Here is a 23637-nt window from a genome sequence, read left to right as displayed (position 1 = left end):
AATTGTAGATATGACATATCGTTCAAGGTGGCACGGTGGTGCGGTGGCCCGGTTGTGCGGTGGCCCGGTGGTGCGGTGGCCCGGTGGTGCGGTGGTGCGGTGGTGCGGTGGCCCAGTGGTGCGGTGGTGCGGTGGCCCGGTGGTGCGGTGGCACGGTGGCGCGGTGGTGCGGTGGCCCGGTTGTGCGGTGGCCCGGTGGTGCGGTGGCCCGGTGGTGCGGTGGTGCGGTGGTGCGGTGGTGCGGTGGCCCAGTGGTGCGGTGGTGCGGTGGCCCGGTGGTGCGGTGGCCCGGTGGTGCGGTGGTGCGGTGGCCCGGTGGTGCGGTGGCCCGGTGGTGTGGTGGCCCGGTGGTGCGGTGGCCCGGTGGTGCGGTGGCCCGGTGGAGCGGTGGCCCGGTGGTGTGGTGGCCCGGTGGTGCGGTGGCCCGGTGGTGCGGTGGTGCGGTGGCCCGGTGGCCCGGTGGTGCGGTGGTACGGTGGCCCGGTGGTGCGGTGGCCCGGTGGTGCGGTGGCCCGGTGGTGCGGTGGTGCGGTGGTGCGGTGGCACGGTGGTGCGGTGGTGCGGTGGCCCGGTGGTGCAGCGAGCAGAGCTCTGGAGAGATGGAATGGCGGATGTTTTGGGTCGAGACCCTTCTTCAAACTTTGCTCAGTGTGCAGAAGGGTCTCGATCCGCAACGTCACCCGTTCCTTCTCCCCAGAGATGCTGCCTGTCCCGCTGAGTTACTCCAGCACTCTGTGTTCAGCTTCTATATCTATATACTAAAACTCTTGTTTGTTTGTTTGTTTGTTTGTTTGTTTGTTCCTGAACTACAGCCAAAACGGTACAGCTTTTTGTGTCTACCTTCGGTGTAAACCAGCATCTGCAGTTCCTTCCTACACAGCCAGTAGAGCTGCTGCTTCATAGTACCAAAGACTTGGATTTGATCCTGACCTTGGGTGCTGTCTGTGTGTAGATTACATGTTCACTTGGGTTTCCTCCGGGTGCTCTGGTTTCCTCCCCACATCGCAAAGGCGTGCATGCGGGTTTTTAGGTTAATCGGCCTCTGTAAATTGCCCCAGTGTGAAGGGAGTGGATGGGAAAGTGGGATAACACAGAACGTGTTCACAGGTGATCGATGGTCGGCGTAGACGGTGGGCTGAAGGGCCATCTCCTGTGGTCCGTCATGTTAGAGCCCCACAGAGGCCCACAGTGATACAGCACGGACACGGGCCCTTCGGCCCAACTTGCCCACACCGACCAACATGTCCCAGCCACACTAGTCCCACCTTCCTGCGTTTGGCCCATATCCTGCTAAACCCGTCCTATCCGTGTACCTGTCCAACTGTTTCTAGTCCCTGCCTCAACTACCTCCTCTGGCAGCTGGTTCCATCAGACTCAGATATCTGAACTGACAATCAAGAGTGAGACTTCACAGTCTGAAGAAGAATTCCCACCCAAAACACCACCCATCCTTTTTCTCCAGAGATGCAGCCTGACCCACTGAGTTACTCCAGCACTTTGTGCCTATCAGACAAATAAATTGAGTAGGAAGGAACAGCAGATGCTGGTTTACACCAAAGATAGACACAAAATGCTAGAGTAACTCAGCGGGACAGGCAGCATCCAGTAGTCTGAAGAAGGGTCTCAACCCGAAACATCACCCATTCCTTTTCTCCAGAGATGCTGCCTGACCCGCTGAGTTACTCCAGCACTCTGTGAAACGTCACCTATCCATGTTCTCCAGAGATGCTGCCTGACCCGCTGAGTTACTCCAGCACTCTGTGAAACGTCACCTATCCATGTTCTCCACAGATGCTGCCTGACCCGCTGAGTTACTCCAGCACTCTGTGAAACGTCACCTATCCATGTTCTCCACAGATGCTGCCTGACCCACTGAGTTACTCCAGCACTTTGTGCCTATCATCAAATAAATTTAATTCTATATCTAAATTGTTCACACTCCCAACAGGATTTAAAAAATGTACAAAATTAAATAATAATTTATGGGTTCATATCAGCTACAAACTGTTACACTTGATTTATTAAAAGTGTTGACACAGGTTTGCAAAGCAGGGCATGATCGAAGCACAAGATTCTGGCCACACAGCCATTGCGCAGTGGCTGAATTGGAAGAGGAATACCCATTTAGTTTGCAATTAAATTACTTAACCTCACTGCTAAATTTCTAGGTTTCCTTCATCATTCTTTGATTTCTTTGGTTTAACAATTACTCAATTCAAAAGAAATAAGGGTCTCGACCCGAAACGTCACCCATTCCTTCTCTCCAGAGATGCTGTCTGTCCCGCTGAGTTACTCCAGCACTCTGTGTTCATCTTCTATATCTATATACTAAAACTCTTGTTCGTTTGTTTGTGTGTTCCTGAACTACAGCCAAAACGGTACACAATAGCATGACAATGTTAGGCCCACCTTACTCACCGTCGTCCCTTTGGTGCTAATGGAAGAAGTTTCATTGAAATTGGTGTTATATTTTTAAAGTTCTTCACGTTTTAAAGTCTATATCTATCTCCTAGGGAGGGAGGGGGGAGGGAGGGAGGGAGGATAAGGGGGGGGGGGTTGAAGACGTACAGGTATGTAGGTTAATTGGCTGGGTAAATGTAAAAATTGTCCCTAGTGGGTGTAGGATAGTGTTAATGTGCGGGGATCGCTGGGCGGCGCGGACTTGGTGGGCCGAAAAGGCCTGTTTCCGCACTGTATATATATGAATATGATATGAAGGGGATGGAGTAAGGGGGGAGGGGAAGGGGGGTGTGGGGGGGAGAGGGGGGAGGGGGGATCAGGGGAGGGGGAGGGGGAGAGGGGGGAGGGGGAAAGGGGGGAGGGGGAAAGGGGGGAGGGGAGAGGGGGAATGGGGGTAGGGGCGTGTGGGGGGGGGAGAAGGGAGGGGGGAGAGGGGGAGGAGAGGGTGCTGCACCAATGCAGGAGAGGTTTGGGCCCAACGGGTCCACTTGGTCTGGTATTTTTTAAATGTGTCTGTTCGGGCTAAGATTAGGATTCTATTGTTTGATTCCCGTAAAGAGACTGTGTTGATATTCTACGGGGATATTTGTACTGCCAGCCCACGGCAGGCGGTGTAGATGCAGGGTTACGTACGATCCAAGCCAAGTCCCTCGCAAGGTAAGACGAGAGATCCCTGAGGGAGCCAGGCTGGCACCTCCAGGGTTGGGTATCAAATGGAGTGTGAATCCACTGGTGGTCCCAAACCCTGCGATCAAGTCAAGGAGTCTGCTGCAACCGCTGGCCACTTACAAAAAAAACCCCAAGCTGACCTTCATTGAAATGCATACGCTGGGAATTCTCCATTGTGTTCTCTCCGCAGTTTCAGTATTGCACGCTCTCTCTCCTGGGCAAGATGATGTGGAAGCTGTAGCCAGGTAGGAGCCAACTTGTGTAAATAGGCTCGAGCCTGTGTGAAATATGAACCCAGGCTACCGGTCTTGGACTCCTTTCAGGCTCCAGAATGAGTTGAAACACGCGTTGCAACATTTGAGCTGACCATTAAACGTGGTCCCAATTTGACAAAAAATAACTGGTGAATCTCAGTCACTCAGCTAACATTGGGCTTGTGTAACAGTCACCTTAGAACGAAGAATCTTAGCATAGAAAGGTTACTCAGCAATGCGTACTGTGTGGTCAGGAAGGTGGAACTAATATCATTCTTGATGAAGATATTTTAACCCAGAGTAAATACGAAGCAAAGCAGTGAACCCACGACTCCACATTCACAAGCGCACAAAAATCATCTTGTTGCAGCTTAAACCTAAATGCATAACTAGACACTGTTCCTTCAGCTGATCTCTGTGCTTCCAAGGCCAGTGCTAACTGCTGCACAACCATGGCCGAAATCAGACAAACCCCCAAACCCTCATTATCATTCAAATACACTTTCTCAATCTTTGGGGAAAATACACCTATTTTTTTTAACTGGTAAAACATTTACTCCATGCCTTGCAAAGATGAAGTATATGCAAAAACAAACTAGTGACAAGACGTACACAAACATATGAAAGACTCCTACTCAGAAACAACTCTGAACCATTCTGATTCGGTGCGGACTCGGTGGGCCGAAGGGCCTGTTTCCACGTTGCATCTCTAAAGGCAAAAGTTGATAATTCTATGGCAAGTATTCACCTCGTTTGAAATACAACAAACCTAATGTGACAAAGAGCTAATTGTTATTAAGTGTATTTAAGAAAAGAAAAATAAACTTGCATTTAAACAACTCCTTTTCATAAAACATGTCTTTACATGTTTCTCGGACAATGAAGCATTTCTTCAGCAAAAGCCACTATTGTAAAGTTGGAAACATAACAATTAATCAGCACTCAACACTCAAATTAATTTGCACTCAGCAAGATCTCACGAACAACAAAATAAATTAGCTGGCTAATATGGTTTAATGACTTGTGATTGAGGGTTCAATATTGACCAGGGCATTACAGAGCCCACCTGCTCCTCTAAAGGTGCCATGGGAATTTCTACAGATGCCTGTAAGGGCAGATGGTACATGGGGTTAACATAGAACATTGAAGAGGACAGCACAGGACAACAGGCCCTTCAGCCCACAATGTCTGTGCTGTACATGATACCAAGATAAACTAATCTCCTCTGCCTGCACATGATCCATATCCCTCTGTTCCTTGCGTATCCATGTGCCTGTCTAAATGCTTCTGAAGCACAACTCGTTTACAAAAGGGCTGCATTTTCGGACCAGTATGCCCTCAGTATTGCCAGGAAGTGCGAGTTAAGATGGGAAGTTAAACCCACATTGGCCACTGCGTCCAGCCAGCAGTCCGGAGGGAATAGTTCTATCCGAGCTCTTCCTGACATCTTCAGCATCATGGAAACCCCTCTGTGGACAAGCTGCTTCTCTCCATCTCTCTAGGACATCACTGGATGCAGCAAAGACCATGAAACTAAACTATATCTCAGCAGGGGTACCGAGGAGCTTTGTTTCAGGATTGATGAAGCCTCGATCCATGATATTGCTGGAGAGGAACAGAACTGGATGCTGGTCACAGCATTTTGGAGGGAATTGACAGGTGAGGTTTTGGCTCAGGACCCTTCTTCAGACTGATACCAAAATTAGGCAGATCATCAATACTGTAAATGTACAATCCCATCGACATGCACATATCATGTGTACAAGAACTCCCCCAAAAAAGACACAGAGTGCTGGAGTAACTCAGCGGGTCAGGCAGCATCTCTGGAGAACATGGATCGGTGATGTTTCACAGAGTGCTGGAGTAACTCAGCGGGTCAGGCAGCATCTGTGGACAACATGGATAGGTGACGTTTCACAGAGTGCTGGAGTAACTCAGCGGGTCAGGCAGCATCTGTGGAGAACATGGGTAGGTGACGTTTCGGGTCGGGTTCCTTCTCTAGGGAGGGTAGAAGGCTAGCAGGGGAAGTCCAAGAGGAGGAGGTATATTGGAGACAGGAGAAGAGGCCGTCACTGGGTGGTGAGGATTCCTTACAGAACAAGGCATGGAGGCAGAGCGGAGCAAAGAAGAGCTCTACCTCATGGTGGAACACCTAGAGGTAGAACACCTAGATATGTGGATGCAGGGGCACAAAGGGAAGGCTGGTTCTGCATCTGATAGAGGGAAGTCAGGGAGGATGTTCTATGTATGGGTGCTGGCCAACATGTATGCAGCTTGAACTGAAAGCCCACATGGATGTGCTCAGACTCTGTGCCACATCAGCACACTTGGCACCTTGATACCGATCGCTGTGACACTTGTTAAATGACACGCTTGTTTTTCGCTGCCAGCCAAGGTATGGCAGACACTACAGGTGGTGAAGGAGATATAGAAACATAGAAAATAGGTGCAGGAGGAGGCCATTTTGCCCTTCAAGCCAGCACCACCATTCATTGTGATCATGGCTGATCATCCACAATCAGTAACCTGTGCCTGCCTTCTCCCCATACCTCTTGATTCCGCAAGCCCCTAGAGCTCTACCTAACTTTCTTTTAAATTAATCCATTGAATTGGCCTCCACTGCCTTCTGTGGCAGAGAATTCTACAAATTCACAACTCTCTGGGTGAAAAAGTGTTTTCTCATCTCAGTTTTAAATGGCCTCCCCTTTATTCATAGACTGTGGCCCCTGGTTCTGGACTCCCCCAACATTGGGAACATTTTTTATGCATCTAGCTTGTCCAGTCCTTTTATAATTTTTTATGTTTCTATAAGATCCCCTCTCATCCTTCTGAATTCCAGTGAATACAAGCCCAGTCTTTCAAATCTTTCCTCATATGACAGTCCTGCTATCCCAGGGATTAACCTGGTGAACCTACGCTGCACTGCCTCAATAGCAAGGATGTCCTTCCTCAAATTAGGAGACCAAAACTGCAATACTCCAGATGTAGTCTCACCAGGGCCCTGTACAACTGCAGAAGGACCTTTTTACTCCTATACTCAAATCCTCTCGTTAGGAAGGCCAACATACCATTAGCTTTCTTCACTGCCTGCTGTACGTTCATGTTTACTTTCAGTGACTGGTGTACAAGGACACCCAGGTCTCATTGCACTTCCCTTTTTCCTAATCTGACACCATTGAGATAATAATCTGCCTCTTTGTTCTTGCCGCCAAAGTGGATAACCTCACATTTATCTACATAATGCTACATCTGCCATGCATCTGCCCATTCACTCAACCTGTCCAAGTCACCCTGCAACATCCTAGCATCCTCTTCGCAGTTCACACTGCCACCCAGCTTTGTGTCACCCGCAAACTTGCTAGTGTTACTTCTAATTCCATCATCTAAATCATTAATATATATTGTGAACAGTTGTGGCCCCAGCACTGAGCCTTGGGGCACTCCACTCGCCACTGCCTGCCATTCTGACAGGGACCCGATTATACCTACTCTTTGTTTCCTGTCTGCCAACCAATTCCCTATCCACATCAATACCCTAACCCCAATACCATGTGCTCTAATTTTGCTCACCAACCTCCCGTGTGGTACCTTGTCAAAGGCTTTCTGAACGTCTAGATACACTACATCCACTGGCTCTCCTTCATCCATTTTACTTGTCACATCCTCAAAAGATTCCAGAAGATTAGTCAAGCAGGATTTCCCCTTCATAAATCCATGCTGACTTGGACCAATCCTTTTACTGCGATCCAAATGTGCTGTTATTACTTCTTTAATAAGGGACTCCAGCATCTTCCCCACCACCGAAGTCAGGCTAACTAGTCTATAATTCCCCGTTTTCTCTCTCGCTCCTTTCTTCAAAAGTGGGATAACATTAGCTACCCTCCAATCCCCAGGAACTGATCCTGAATCTATAGAACATTGGGAAATGATCACTAATGCGTCCACGATTTCTAGAGCCACCTCCATGAGTACCCTGGAATGCAGACCATCAGGCCCTGGGGATTTATCAACCTTCAGTCCCATTAGTCTACCCAATACTATTTCTCGCCTAATGCAAATTTCTTTCAGTTCCTCTGTCTCCCTAGATCCTCTGTCCTCTAGTACATCTGGGAGATTGTTTGTGTCTTCCTTAGTGATGACAGATCCAAAGTACCTGTTCAACTCTTCTGCCATTTCCTTGTTCCCCACAATAAATTCACCTGTTTCTACCTTCAAGGGACCCACATTTGTCTTTATGAATCTTTTTCTCTTAACATACCTGAAGAAGCTTTTACTATCCTTCTTTAGATTCTTGGCCAGCTTACCCTCGTAGTTCTGCCTGGTACTATTTATGTGGCAAGGTTTCAGCTGGCTTGTCGGTAATGATTGCACATTCCAACAAAAGCCCTCACCACTGCTCCATTTCTCGATGGAGACAAAGCTGACAAGAGCAAAAGATGCTCCGACGATGAATCTGTAAACAAAGGAGTAGGATATTTGCGCACAATCCTCCGCGCTAAACCAGCACGTGGACTACTCAGCAGCCATTTTGCGTTGTTGGGAACAGGCAGAGACCTCCCCTGGACTGACCGTGCACACGGACGGGTGTGTTAGTGGGAGCTTTTGGAGGGAAAATACCATCAGTAAAGTCGCTTCGGGACATGCAGAGACATTCATTTTAAAACCTTAAACCAGCTGTGAACCTTGCAGTTTACGCAATCCATGCAAGCAAACATTGTTAGAAAGCCAAATACTGCAGGGCACCCAAAGCAGACATTTATCAACACTGACACTGTGCAAGACTAATGTAATTTTGAAAGATAATTTAATGATGATCAGGATGGCCCAGCTCTTGTGTTGACGTTTGAAAGGCATTGCCAACTGCACCAGAATTAAAATAAAAAATGTAAACCAAATGGAAGACCTTATACATTTTCAAGTCTACAGTTCCCTTATTTACATTCTACCCTGCACAACAGGTATAGATATTGTACATCGACTTGTATTGTGCAAAAGGCAAGTTTGCAAGATGGGACATGTGTCTATCTGTGGGAGGTTTTATATTGCACAACCCGTTCCACATCCTATGAAAAAACGTGTTACTTCCAATATATTCTCCAGATTAGAGGGCTTGCAAACATTGTAAAACTCACAAATATAAACAGTTGTACAAGAATATATATATTACACATGAAAATGGTACTGAAAATGCTAGATTTTTTAACTGTACTTACTTAAAATTGTACAATTTGGTGCAATAATAGCAATTGGCAATTTGCATCAAAGTTATTCCAGTTAGTCACGAATTAAAATGAAATTGAATAATACCATTTCCGATCCAAAGACTAATTTCTCCACTTTCAAGTTCATGGGATTCCTGTCCTTTAACTATATTTAGGAGGCGGCAAATGTCCTTTATGGACCACCTGAGCTGAGAACAACCACCTGCAGTTGTACAGGGCCCTAGTGAGACCGCACCTGGAGTACTGTGTGCAGTTTTGGTCTCCAAATTTGAGGAAGGATATTCTTGCTATTGAGGGCGTGCAGCATAGGTTTACTAGGTTAATTCCCGGAATGGCGGGACTGTTGTATGTTGAAAGACTGGAGCGACTAGGCTTGTATACACTGGAATTTAGAAGGATGAGAGGGGATCTTATTGAAACATATAAGATATTAAGGGGTTGGACACATTAGAGAGAGGAAACATGTTCCCAATGTTGGGGGAGTCCAGAACCAGGGGCCACAGTTTAAGAATAAGGGGTAGGCCATTTAGAACTGAGATGAGGAAAAACTTTTTCAGTCAGAGTTGTAAATCTGTGGAATTCTCTGCCTCAGAAGGCAGTGGAGGCCAATTCTCTGAATGCATTCAAGAGAGAGCTAGATAGAGCTCTTAAGGATAGCGGAGTCAGGGGGTATGGGGAGAAGGCAGGAACGGGGTACTAGACAATAGACAATAGACAATAGGTGCAGGAGGAGGCCATTCGGCCCTTCGAGCTAGAACCGCCATTCAATGTGATCATGGCTGATCATTCTCAATCAGTACCCCGTTCCTGCCTTCTCCCCATACCCCCTGACTCTGCTATCCTTAAGAGCTCTATCCAGCTCTCTCTTGACGTGGCGTTTCAACAAAGTTTTCATCAGGTTACTCTGCCGGTTCATCTCAACCTTACACCATCAGGGAGGCACGGTGGCGCAGCGGTAGAGTTGCTGCCTTACAGCGAATGCAGCGCCGGAGACTCAGGTTCGATCCTGACTACGGGTGCTGTACTGTACGGAGTTTGTACGTTCTCCCCGTGACCTGCGTGGGTTTTCTCCGAGATCTTCGGTTTCCTCCCACACTCCAAAGACGTACAGGTTTGTAGGTTAATTGGCTGGGCAAATGTAAAAATTGTCCCTAGTGTGTGTAGGATAGTGTTAGTGTGCGGGGAACGCTGGGCGGCGCGGACCCGGTGGGCCGAAGGGCCTGTTTCCGCGCTGTATCTCTAAATCTCTAAATCTAATCCGCTATTAGTCCTTCAATTCTACACACCAGCCCCAATCCAAATTACCACTCAGATCCACACACTATCCTGAGCTGGAGATACACGATCATTCTTACAGGGTTACCTTCAGCAGAAAGACTGCGACATTTCAGGAAGATGTCATTAGGCTGGAGAAAAGATTCACGAGGATGTTGCCAGGATTCGAGGGCCTGAGCTATAGGGAGAGGTTGGGCAGGCTAGGACTTGAAGCACAGCAGGCTGAGCGGTGATCTTTTAAAGGTGTAACAAATCACGAGGGGAATAAATAGAGCCTGTTACCCAGGGTAGGGAAATCAAGAACTAGAGGACATAGGTTTAAGATGAGAGGGGAAAGATTTATTCGGAACCTGAGGGTCAACCTTTTCATAAGGTTATGGGTGTATGGAACGAGTTGCCAGAGGAGGTAGTTGAGGCTGGTACTTGTAACATTATTTAAAATACATTTGGACAGGTACATGGATAGGACAGGTTTAGAGGGATATGGGCCAAACACGGGCAGGTTGGACTATCGTAGATGGGGCTTCTTTGTCGGCATGGCCAAGTTGGGCTGAAGGGCATGTTTCTGTGCTGCATGACACTATGAGTCTGTTATTAGCCCCTCCACGGCAATTTGGTGACGGGCTGTAAAAGTTGGTCACCCTCCGACAAAGAAAAAGTGTCTGCCTTTTGTTTCAACCTGGTGAGGAAAGCTGGAGATTCGGTAATCACATCAATCGTTGTGTACGAGGAGTTCACGCTGGATCGCCTTCACTCAGTAAGGGAACTGCCACAGAGTATTTCGTCAGCAGATTTCAGTTTTACTTTCAGTAAATAACTTTGCAAATATGTTAAACATCAGCAGAAAACATGGCCGATTCTGCGTGATCTTCCCCATCAATTAGCACAGACAAACAAGGGATTTAATAAGTTGGATACAACTTCATGCAACAGCATTCCTGTCGGGATAGCGCGGATATTTTACAATCCCGTTCAACGATCCTCACATTCTCAACTAAGCTTCAATGCTTAATTTAGTATCTGTTTCACAGTAGAAAAATGTTATAAATAATAAGAGTATGGCCTCAACTGAATTGAAAGAGTGTGTAAAGGGTGTTACAACAAGCATTATTATACACTGGAGGGAACTTGAAACCATGGGGGAGAAATAATTTCTCTACCTCTGCCAGAAACGAATGCGTCTCTGTTTGAGTATACCCCCAGGCTCAATTACTAGTCGGCATAGGAGAGAAATCTAGTTTGTGGTCATGGACAATCAGCAAGCAATATTCCCAGTATATTTATGAATGTTTGCTCTAATGACAGTCGAGGTCCACTACCTTGGTTCATTGAAAGTATGAGGGCAATAATCCTGCTTTAATAATGGCAAAGATAACACCAATACGAGCCTGCTTCTCGAGACAGGAAAGGAGAGGAATTAAACGGAACCTATTTCGTTTTTCATCGTGACATTCCCCTCCAGGCTAAAAACAAATCTTAACCTGCCTACGTAATATATTTGTAGGAAGGAACTGCAGATGTTGGTTTAAACCGAAGATAGAGAAAATAAATGTTGGAGTAACTCAGCGAGACAGGCAGCATCTCTGGAGAGAAGGAATGGGTGACGTTTCGGGTCGAGACCCTTCTTCAGACTCTGTACCTGAAACGTCACCCATTCCTTCTCTCCAGAGATGCCGCCTGTCCCGCTGAGTTACTCCAGCTTTTTGTGTCTGTCGACGTAATATATTGACCATCTTTATTACTTGTTCGAATCTCACACTCTGGGTGATATTTTCGTTTTAAAATGCTTAGTATCTCAACGTGTTTCCCCACTTTATGTGTGGTTCCCTGAAGCAGAGCGGAATGGTTACGTGGGCAATAAGGTGCTTGCAACATTGGGTTGCAGTCTCAATCCTTTACTACAGTTACATTCAGAGTCAACTTTTAGTGATTATAGCTTTAACGTTGTGCCATGATAGGATGCGATGGTCCCAATGAACCAGGAAGGACAGACCTCCCTGCACTTGGTGGGTTAAGGAGCACTTGTTTGAACAGGGTAAATAAATAAGGCATAGAATAATGCATCAGCCCAACTTGCCCACTACAACCAACCTCTCCCATTTACACTAGTCCCACCTGCCCTTGCTTGGCCCATATCCCTCTAAACCTGTTCTATCCATGTACCTGTCCAAATGTCTCTTAGATGTTATGATAGTACCTGCCTCAACTACCTCCTCCAACATCTCGTTCCATACACCCTCAAAACTTTTGCGTAAAAATGTAATCCCTCAGTTTCTTATTAAATCTTTCCCTCCTCACATTAAACAGATGTTCTCTGGTTCTCGATTCCCCATCGAGGTAAAAGTCTCTATCGATCTATATTGTGAGCATAGAAACATAGAAAATAGGTGAAGGAGGAGGCCCTTCGGCCCTTTGAGCCAGCACCGCCATTCATTGTGATCATGGCTGATCGTCCTCAATCAATAACCCGTGCCTGCCTTCTCCCCATATCCCTTGATTCCACTAGCCCCTAGAGCTCTATCTAACTCTCTCTTAAATCCATCCAGTGATTTGGCCTCCACTGCCCTCTGTGGCAGAGAATTCCACAAATTCACAACTCTCTGCGTGAAAAAGTTTTTTCTCACCTCAGTTTTAAATGGCCTCCCCTTTATTCTTAGACTGTGGCCCCTGGTTCTGGACTCGCCCAACATTGGGAACATTTTTCCAGCATGATACATCCAATGCCTCACAGAGTCATAAAGTCATACAGCACGGAAACATGCCCTTTCACCAGGATGCCCCGACTAAGCTAGTCCCATTTGCCCACATTTGAAAATTTACAAGGATGGTGCCAGTCTGAAGAAGGTTCTCGACCCGAAACGTCACCTATCCATGTTCTCCAGAGATGCTGCCTGACCCGCTGTTACTCCAGCACCCTGTGAAACGTCACCTATCCATGTTCTCCACAGATGCTGCCTGACCCGCTGAGTTACTCCAGCACTCTGTGAAACGTCACCTATCCATGTTGTCCACAGATGCTGCCTGACCTGCTGAGTTACTCCAGCACCCTGTGAAACGTCACCTATCCATGTTGTCCACAGATGCTGCCTGACCCGCTGAGTTACTCCAGCACTCTGTGTTCTCCGCACTCTTTCCAGCTGATTGACATCTTTCCTATACTTGAAACTACAATTCTGCAGAAATTGTAAAACTAACCCAAAAATAGCTGACATTGCTGTTTCCCTGGCACAGCGCGGTTTTCTTTGAGATTATATCAAGTTAAACAGATTCATTTTGAAGTGGTTTGCTCCCTAGAAGATATTGGCAATGATTAACTGAACAGGATTTGTTCTGTTTTTTCTCCAGCACTTTGTGTCTATCTTCAGTACAAACCAGCATCTGCAGTTCCTTCCTGCACAGGAGTTGTCCTAATTCTGCACATTGTTTTAGGCCTTTGATGCTCATCTTGAGTAACCGGATAACTTGTGGGTTTACAGAAACTTTGGAGATTTTCTTCAGTCAGAGGGTGGTGAATCTGTGGAATTCTTTCCAAGTCAATGGATATTTTTAAGGCAGAGATAGATAGATTCTTGATTAGTACGGGTATCAGATGTTGTGAATCTGTGGAATTCTCTGCCTCAGAAGGCAGTGGAGGCCAATTCTCTGAATGCATTCAAGAGAGAGCTAGATAGAGCTCTTAAGGTTAGCGGAGTCAGGGGGTATGGGGAGAAGGCAGGAACGGGGTACTGATTGAGAATGATCAGCCATGATCACATTGAATGGCGGTGCTGGCTCGAAGGGCCGAATGGCTTCCTCATGCACCTATTGTCTATTGTCTATTGTTATGGGGAGAAGGCAGGAGAATGGGGTTAGGAGGGAGAGATAGATCAGCCATGATTGGAATGGCGGAGTAGACTCGATGGGCCGAATGACCTCAATCTCCTCCTATCAGAAGAAGAGTCTTGACCCAAAACGTCACCCATTCCTTCTCTCCTGAGATGCTGCCTGAGTAAATACTGAACTATGCCGGACTGGATTGAAGCTGGGTTCTCTCTCCATGTAATTCCTAGAAATACGAAGACATAGAATTTCTGAAATTCGTTACTTTTGGCGCTGAACGGAACTAAAAGTACCATTGGTTGTTTGCAAAAACAAATTTTCATCAGCCTGCTGTTCAGAGTGTATGCTGTAGGTCATTGAAACATAGAAATATAGACAATAGGTGCAGGAGGAGACCATTTGACCCATCGAGCCAGCACCACCATTCAATATGATCATGCCTGATCATCCAAAATCAGTACCCCGTTCCTGCTTTTTCCCCATTTCCCTTAATTCCGTTAGCCCTAAGAGCTAAATCTAGCTCTCTCTTGAAAACATCCAGTGAATTGGCCTCCACTGCCTTCTGTGGCAGAGAATTCCACAGATTCACACCACTCTGGGTGAAAAAGTTTTTCCTCATCTCAGTCCTAAATGGTCTACCCCTTATTCTTGAACAGTGACTCCTGGTCCTGGACTCCCCCAACACAGAAATATAGAAAATAGGTGCAGGAGGAGGCCATTTGGCCCTTCAAGCCAGCACCTCCATTCATTGTGTTCATGGCTAATCATCCACAATCAGTAACCCATGCCTGCCTTCTCCCCATATCCCTTGATTCCACTAGCCCCTAGAGCTCTATCTAACTCTCTTTTAAATTCGTCCAGTGAATTGGCTTCCACTGCCTTCTGTGGCAGAGAATTCCACAGATTCACAACTCTCTGGGTGAAAAGGTTTTTCCTCATCTCAGTCCTAAATGGTCTACCCCTTATTCTTGAACAGAATAAAATTCTTAAGGGATTGGACGGGCTAGATGCAGAAAAAATGTTTCCCCATGTTGGGGGAGGTTCTGGACTCCCCCAACATGGGGGAACATTTTTTCTGCATCTAGCCCGTCAAATCCCTTAAGAATTTTATCTGAGTTGTATGTGGTCCTGGGCATTACATGGGGAATAATTTTGCAGCAGGTGGTGCTTTGCTTCCCACAGGTAGTTGCAAATGTTATGACATCTTCACATCTTGCTGCTTCACACAGTTTTGTGCACAGGCTGGGAAGATCTGTCCGGGCCAGTGAGCACATTAACAACCTCGCTGTGCTGGACGGGCAAGATAAGCTGTTCAACTTGTCAGCAGTCAAGTAACAGCACCAAGCTGTATCCATTTGCAAACACTTGCTTTTGTTGCCAGTAACAAAACGGCAGAAAGCCATACTTTGGGTAATGGATGTGGAGGCTGAAACGCTGAGCTGTACATACACCACAGGCTCACTGCAGACAACACAACACCCATTGATAACAACTGCACGGCGCTCAAATATCGATCTCCGTTCAAAGATTTCCCTTTTTGAAAATAAGACGGGTTACAGTAAAAATGTGAAAAAAATTGGCAAAGTCCGAGCTGTTTTTTTAAAATTACAACCACAACAGAAATGGTTATCTTTCATATTATCAGCTTTCAAAAATCAGAATGTGCCTGCATTTCCTCAGCTGTTCTCATAGTTTCACGTTTCATGAGCTGTTGTTACAGTTTGTAGTTTCCCAAGTGACTGGATTAAAAGCCACATAATGAGCTATTTAATAGCTGAGAGTTGCTTGTGTGCCCCCACCAGTGCACATGTTCACATAGCTGCACGTCCATAAGGCAAGGCAGCAGGGTCTGCAAACCTCTCTCTACTTCCAATCGAACAGCACTGGGATTTACAGATACCACTCTGTGAATGAGATCTGGGGTGAGGATTTCCTCTGTCCCTCTCTTCCCCTCCCCAGTTCTCCCACTGTCTTCCTGTCTCCAACCATATCCTTTCTTTGTCCCGCCCCCCTTGACATCAGTCTGAAGAAGGGTCTCGCCCCGAAACGTCACCCATTCCTTCCCTCCTGAGACGCTGCCTGACCCACTGAGTTACTCCAGCATTTTGTGACACCTAGGTCAAATACCCAGGTAACAAACTCCAGCATCCTCTCACTGTCCATCTCCAACTCATTACTTTGTAGAAACAAAGGATTCTAAGGGCATGGCCTTAAGGTGAGAGGGGCAAAGGTTAAAGGAGACGTGTGGGTAGGGTTGCCAACTTTCTCACTCCCAAATAAGGAACAAAAGGTGACATCACCGCCCAACGCCCCAAGTGACCTCACCCAGCCAGCGGCCACGTGTCTCCCGCTCCACCAATGGCGGCCGCCTGGGCCGAGAGGCGGGTTGCTACGCAACCTCCATTAGGCGGCACCTGGGCCACCGGGCCTACACTGTCCGGGCCTACAGAGACCCCTGGGCCTATAGTGTCCGGGCCTACAGTGTCGGGGCCTACATCGCCTCCCGGGCCTAATACGGGACAAGGGCGGTCCCGTACAGGACAAACTAATTTAGCCCAATATACGGGATATTCCGGCTAATATGGGACAGTTGGAAGCCCTATGTGCGGGGCAAGATTTATTTTACACAGATGGTAGTGGGGGCCTGGAACACACTGCCAGGGGTGGGGGTGAAGGCAGATACGATAGTGGAGTTTAAGAGGTTTTTAGATAGGCACTGCGATAACGATCATGTGCAGACAGTGGAGAAAATTAGTTTAATGGCATCATGTTCCCTCTCTCTCTGTCCATTCTAGTTGGGGTGTCTTGATCAGTCAATGTGTTTGTGTGAGAAAGAGAGAGACGGAGAGAGAGAGATGAGAGAGGGAGAGAGAGAGATAGAGAGAGATAGAGATAGAGACAGAGAAAGAATATATAGAGTGAGAGATAGAGTGAGAGATAGAGAAATAGAGAAATAGAGAGAGAGAGATACAGACAGAGATAGAGAGAGAGAAAATATAGAGAGAGATAGAGAGAGAGAGATAGATAGAGAGATAGAGAAAGAGGGAGAGGAAGAGCGAGGGAGAGAGAGAGAGAGAGAGAGAGAGAGAGAGAGAGAGAGAGAGAGAGAGAGAGAGAGAGAGAGAGAGAGAGAGAGAGAGAGAGAGAGAGAGAGAGAGAGAGAGAGAGAGAGAGAGAGAGAGAGAGAGAGAGAGAGAGAGAGAGAGAGAGAGAGAGAGAGAGAGAGAGAGAGAGAGAGAGAGAGAGAGAGAGAGAGAGAGAGAGAGAGAGAGAGAGAAATCAGGGAAGCAATGGGTGGGGAATCAGTGCCAACAAGTTCCATGTGTGGCACAATCAACAGTTTCTGTAAAATCGCAATTTCTTGCCCACCAAATGTTCGACTAAGACATCTGACTGCAGGGTGAATGGTGAAGAGTGTAGTGGTGAGGCTTTGGAAGGACTGATGTTTTCACAACGGATGCGATGTTTAGGGTCGGCACCAGCTGTGCGGTCGGTCTCCAGCTACACCACTCAACACTAAACAAGCCACGAAGGATGTAATAAGCAGACCTCACCTGCACAGGTGTCAAACTCTGCAACTGATGTTGCCGGGAACCCTCATTGCTCTCTTCCTCTGGGACTGGTAATGATGGCAATCCTGCCAAGGCTTGTGCACTCTGCTCCAGGCGCAGGGTGGCCAGGTGGTCGATGAACACTTTTAATTTGATGCGGTGGTCGGTTGCCTCCAACAGTGACTGGATCATCTAACAGAAAAACAGGATTCATTTACACCGAGTACTAAACATGCTGTTCCCCGTTAAAACGCTCGGAAAGAATTTCCCCGACCACGCAAACAAGGACAAGTATTCACGGTGTAACAGTGAAATAAAGAAATGGAAATAAGGAACCGCAGATGCTGGTTTACAAAGGTGGACACACAAAGTGCTGGAGTAACTCAGCGGGTCAGGCAGCATCTGTGGAGAACATGGATAGGTGACGTTTCACAGAGTGTTGGAGTAACTCAGTGGGTCAGGCAGCATCTGTGGAGAACATGGATAGGTGACGTTCCACATAGTGCTGGAGTAACTCAGTGGGTCAGGCAGCATCTCTGGCGAACATGGATAGGTGACGTTTCACAGAGTGCTGGAGTAACTCAGCAGGTCAGGCAACATCTCTGGAGAACATGGATAGGTGACGTTTCACAAGGTGCTCAACTCAGCGGGTCAGGCAGCATCTGTGGAGAACATGGATAGGTGACGTTTCACAGAGTGCTGGAGTAACTCAGCGGGTCAGGCAACATCTCTGGAGAACATGGAGAGGTGACGTTTCAGGTCAGGACCCTTCTTCAGTCTGTGGGGGGCAGGAAGCTGGAAGAGAGGAGGGGCAGGACAAAGGTGGCAGGTAGTAGGTTGTGGAAGTGAGTCTAAGTACCTGCCTATTACCAGCCACGCTTTGTCCTTTTCATCCTCTCTTCCAGCTTTCCGCCACCCTATAATCAGTCTGAAGAAGGGTCCCGACCTGAAACGTCACCTATCCATGTTCTCCAGAGATGCTGCCTGACCCGCTGAGTTACTCCAGCACTCTGTGAAACGTCACCTATACATGTTCTCCACAGATGCTGCCTGACCCGCTGAGTTACTCCAACACTTTGTGTGATAATAGTTTTATAAAGTTGTTTTTCATATTCACTACTACATCTATGACTATAAATTTGAGATGTAGACATCTACCTTTTGGCTGAAGTGGAATTTTGAGGAGTTGTTTACATTCACTACACATTTAAAAGTTAGTGACAACTGTGAATTATGAGCATGCAGGGAAGAATTACTGAACAAAAAGAAACCATATGCCTCTTAGAAGCTTGTGAACTTAATTATGTTCAATTATAAAATGTATCTTTTACTGATAAGAGATGTAGTCACTGACAAATGACATCGGAAGTGCTTCAAAGCTACCGTGAAACATTTTCATTGGAATTTACAGCAACTTCAGGTCAACAAGATTAATCTTCAATTGCAACGTACACCAGTAGCTACTGAAAGGCCATATTTCACGCAACAAAGAAGACATCTGAAATGAGATACAGAGGAAACTCACTGAATGCTTACTACTGCTTCCTTAATACAGATAACCCTTGTTAGGACTGACCATGGAGGGGGAATCATGTCCATTACTGATTCCAGGCAACATCCCAATGGAGTACTTCAAACTTATCAGGATAACATTCCATCTCCCATGGCCCTGCCCATTTGTTAATGCCGATTGCCCGCTATAACTGGTGATTTAGAGATGCACTGGGCCCGCACCGATCAGCGATCCACGCACATTAACACTACCATAAACACACTCGGGACAATCTTACAAGCCAAATAACCTGAAAATCTGTATGTCTTTGGAGTGTAGGAGGAAACCAAAGATCTCGGAGAAAACCCACGCAGGTCATGGGGATAACATACAAACTCCGTACAGACGGCACTCGTGGTCAGGACCGAACCCGGGTCTCTGGCGCTGAGAGGCAGCAGCTTTACCGCTGTGCCAACATGCTGCTCTAACTGAGTAAGGCGGGAGGGGGGGGGGTAAATATGTGCAGTATTGGGAAAACAGCCATTGGACATACACTAAACAAGACATACGCTACAATACGATACGGTAGAACTTTATTTATCCCAGGAGGGAAACTGATCTGTCAACAGTCATAAAACACAAAATACATGGAACATGAAATTAAAGTGAATGCAAAGATTGGGGATAGGGGGGGAGTCTGTCAGTCTCAGTCTCAGTCTACCCCACGACAGAAGGGGGAGGAGTTGTACAGCTTGATAGCCACAGGGAAGAAGGATCTCCTGTGCTGCATCTTGGTGGGACCAGTCTGTTGCTGAAGGTGCTCCTCAGGTTGACCAGTGTGTCATGGAGGGGGTGAGCTGTATTGTCCAAGATGCTCCACAGTTTGAGGATCATCCTCCCCTCCAAGACCACCTCCTGTGAACCCAACTCCACCCCCCAGGACGGAGCCGGACTCCTGATGAGTTTGTTAACGCTCTTTATTGTTCACGCAATAAAATTAAGATAATTTAAAGCAAAAAAGTGAGTAAATTCTGCAAATAGGGTAAGCAGACAATAATGGTCTGACACTGAGGTGCGGTAAATACAGACTGAGATAAGATTCATAGAAACATGGACATAGAAACATAGAAAATAGGTGCAGGAGTAGGCCATTCGGCCCTTCGAGCCTGCACCGCCATTCAATATGATCATGGCTGCTCATCCAACTCAGTATCCCGTACCTGCCTTCTCTCCATACCCCCTGATCCCTTTAGCCACAAGGGCCACATCTAACTCCCTCTTAAATATAGTCAATGAACTGGCCTCAACTACCTTCTGTGGCAGAGAATTCCACAGATTCACCACTCTCTGTGTGAAAAAAAAAAAGTTCTCATCTCGGTCCTAAAAGACTTCCCCCTTATCCTTAAATTGTGACCCTTTGTTCTGGACTTCCCCAACATCGGGAACAATCTTCCTGCATCTAGCCTGTCCAACCCTTTAAGAATTTTGTAAGTTTCTATAAGATCCCCCCTCAATCTTCTAAATTCCAGCGAGTACCAACCGAGTCTATCCAGTCTTTCTTCATATGAAAGTCCTGCCATCCCAGGGATCAATCTGGTGAACCTTCTCTGTACTCCCTCTATGGCAAGAATGTCAACCACACAGCGGTCAATCATCAAACAACAAACTCTGTCCGTTATTCACGATATGAACGGACAATAGACAATAGACAATAGACAATAGGTGCAGGAGTAGGCCATTCAGCCCTTCGAGCCAGCACCGCCATTCAATGCGATCATGGCTGATCCCTCTCAATCAGTACCCCGTTCCTGCCTTCTCCCCATACCCCCTCACTCCGCTATCCTTAAGAGCTCTATCCAGCTCTCTCTTGAAAGCATCCAACGAACTGGCCTCCACTGCCTTCTGAGGCAGAGAATTCCACACCTTCACCACCCTCTGACTGAAAAAGTTCTTCCTCATCTCCGTTCTAAATGGCCTACCCCTTATTCTCAAACTGTGGCCCCTTGTTCTGGTCTCGGTTACCACAGATTCCGTCCACTATAACCAAAATCCGCAATAAAGAGGTCTGTAATAACGATGATCCAGGCAGTATTTTACACAGATTAATAATCGGTGTAAAATACTAACTGGATCTTCATTATTATGGACCTCTTTAATGAACATTAATCGGGCAAGAATGAAAACATCACATCTTAAAGTTGTTTTTCAATTTGTCTGACCCTCAGCAAAGTACAACAGAATGGATAAGGTGTGTAGGAAAGAACTGCAGATGCTGGTTTAAATCGAAGGTAGACACAAAATGCTGAGGAAGGGTCTCGACCCGAAACGTCACCCGTTCCTTCTCTCCAGAGATGCTGCCTGTCCCGCTGAGTTACTCCAGCATTTTGTGTCTACCAACAGAATGTATAACGCACTTCTTTAGTTTAGTCTAGTGTTTTGTCATGTGTACTGATGTACAGAGAAAAGCTTCTAATTGAGACGGGACATGAAAAGTTGAAGGAATTGAGGGAAGTTTAAGGTCATAAGGAATAGGAGTAGATTTAGGCCATTCGGTCCATCAAGTCTACTCTGCCATTCAATCATGGCTGATCTATCTCTCCCTCCTAACCCCATTCTCCTGCCTTCTCCCCATAACCTCTGACACCCGTACTGATCAAGAATCTATCTATCTCTGCCTTGAGAATATCCACTGATATGCAACTTTGGAGCATTATTAGTTTGTAATGCCAATTATTGCAGGAGATATCTGTGTGATAGTCATACCTGTCAATATTTAGACAAGAATAGTTGAACATTACTTACTTTGTTCAGGCACACTAGATTTCACAATGCAAAGGGGTTAGAGTGCCAAAATCCTGAGCATCAAATGTAAGAGGAACCACAAACTAAGTATTTTTGACAGACACAATTATGTACAGTTTAATCTCACTGAGCCCCATTATTGTTGAAAGCAATTACTCTTCCATTTTATTGCAAACAGAAGCTTTGGTCAATTCTTTCCAATTATTCCAACGATGTATTTTTCTGTTTCCAACATCCAAAGCAATCTTGGTCCCCTCGAGGTGAGCTGTCAACTACTGAGGGGTGGACGTTCCAATCAGGGGGCGATTTGTTCTGTAGATGCAATGTCACCCAGAACTCCAAAGACGTACAGGTATGTAGGTTAATTGGCTGGGTAAATGTAAAAATTGTCCCTAGTGGGTGTAGGATAGTGTTAATGTGCGGGGATCGCTGGGCGGCACGGACTTGGAGGGCCGAAAAGGCCTGTTTCCGGCTGTATATATATGATATGATAATAACATAAGGTCATAGGGTCATAAGTGATAGGAGCTGAATTAAGCCATTCGGCCCATCAAGTCTACTCCACCATTCAATCACAGCTGATCTAACTCTCCCTCCTAACCCCATTCTCCTGCCTTCTCTCCATAGTGCCTGACACCCGCACTGATCAAGAATCTATCTATCTCTGCCGTAAAAATATCCACTGACTTGGCCTCCACAGCCTTCTGTGGCAAAGAATTCCACTGATTCACCACCCTCTGACTAAAGACATTTCTCCTCATCTCCTTCCTAAAATAACGTCTTTTAATTCTGAGGCTGTGCCCTCTGGTCCTAGACTCTCCCACTAGTGGAAACATCCTCTCCACATCCACTCTATCCAGGCCGCTCACTATTCTGTACGTTTCAATGAGGCCCCCCCCCTCGTTCTTCTAAACTCCAGTGAGTACAGGCCCAGTGCTGTCAAACGCTCATCATAGGTTAACCCACTCATTCCTGGGAACGCAGTCCCCCATTACCATCAATGTTGTAGTCGAGCATCCTGCATCTGGGGATGTTGCAGGAGTCAGCACCCTTGCAGTGCAATGGCGTAGCCTCGTCCAGGGAGATCAGCCATTGTGACCCCCTGCAAGAACAAAGCAACCTTCTTGATTGTTCCAACGCCCATCCAACATGTGCAGTCCGTCTCCCCACCTTCTACCTAACATGGCAGCCATGTATCCCACTTACAAGACGCACTGCAGCAACTCACCAAGACCTTATATACCATCTTGTCTACCATCCACAATGATAGCACAAGGCACATGTTGCCAAGTCAGAACCCTGGACCTTCCTCCTCAGTAACTCCATGACAGACTACGGCTATCAGTCTGAAGATGGTCTGAAGAAGAGTCTCGACCCGAAACGTCGCCCATCCCTTCTCTCCAGAGATGCTGCCTGTCCCGCTGAGTTACTCCAGCATTTTGTGTCCATCTTTGGTGTAAACCTGCATCTGCAGTTCCTTCCTACACAGATTGATGAAGGAGTTGTCTTCTTGAGAAAAGATTACGAAGATTACAGGGACAACAAGGAAATAGGATGTTGGAATTTTGAGCCAAACACAAAGTGCTGGAGTAACTCAGCAGGTCAGGCAGCATCTGTGGAGGGAGTGGACATTACTCCTGACTCTGGGACCAATGGGAGATGATCATATTGAAGTGTAAGATGCTCAGAGAGTCATAGAGTCGGAGTGCTTAGTAACAGGCCCACCATGTCCACACAACCCATCAAGTTGCTCTCTGTAAGAACCTGTTTGCCAGCACAGTCAACAACTATCTCTGCATCAGCAATTCAAGTGCGTGTCTGGATATGTGGATGTTTGAGACCATCAGTATTGAATACACTCGGGCAGGATGGTCCAGTTTCCAACCACCCTCTGGCTGAGAAAGGTTTTTCTCCGATCCCCAATAAACCTCATACCCTAAACTTATGCCTCATCATAGTAGATATGTCAGCAATGGGGAAAACCTTCCTACTATCTGGCCCACCTTTGCCTCTCATCATTTTGTACAACTCAATCAGGTTCTCAGCCTTGTCCACTCAAGGGAAAATAAATCCAGCCTATTCATCCTCTCCTC

At 46.7% G+C, this 23637-nt stretch overlaps 1 protein-coding gene across 12 annotated transcripts in view; it reads right to left on the bottom strand.

Annotated features, from left to right (window-relative positions):
- LOC144601969 (ERC protein 2) overlaps positions 1-23637 on the bottom strand; it is a 552614-nt gene that overhangs the window by 53266 nt on the left and 475711 nt on the right. For 11 of the 12 annotated variants that reach the window (XM_078414617.1, XM_078414626.1, XM_078414620.1 and 8 more), the window contains one exon: positions 17311-17442. Coding sequence is in view for 1 of the 12 variants with exons in the window: in XM_078414628.1 (XP_078270754.1) it covers positions 17254-17442 (189 nt within the window). In the remaining 11 variants the exon portion in view is untranslated. Of the gene's footprint in view, positions 1-17253; positions 17443-23637 lie in introns of those variants that run through there. The other variant, XM_078414628.1, reaches the window with a different exon arrangement.

This window comes from Rhinoraja longicauda, chromosome 17 (assembly GCF_053455715.1).
Source record: "Rhinoraja longicauda isolate Sanriku21f chromosome 17, sRhiLon1.1, whole genome shotgun sequence".
NCBI lineage: Eukaryota > Metazoa > Chordata > Chondrichthyes > Rajiformes > Arhynchobatidae > Rhinoraja > Rhinoraja longicauda.
Note: the sequence above shows the minus strand (reverse complement) of the source record. Positions and strands in the feature narration are given on the sequence as shown.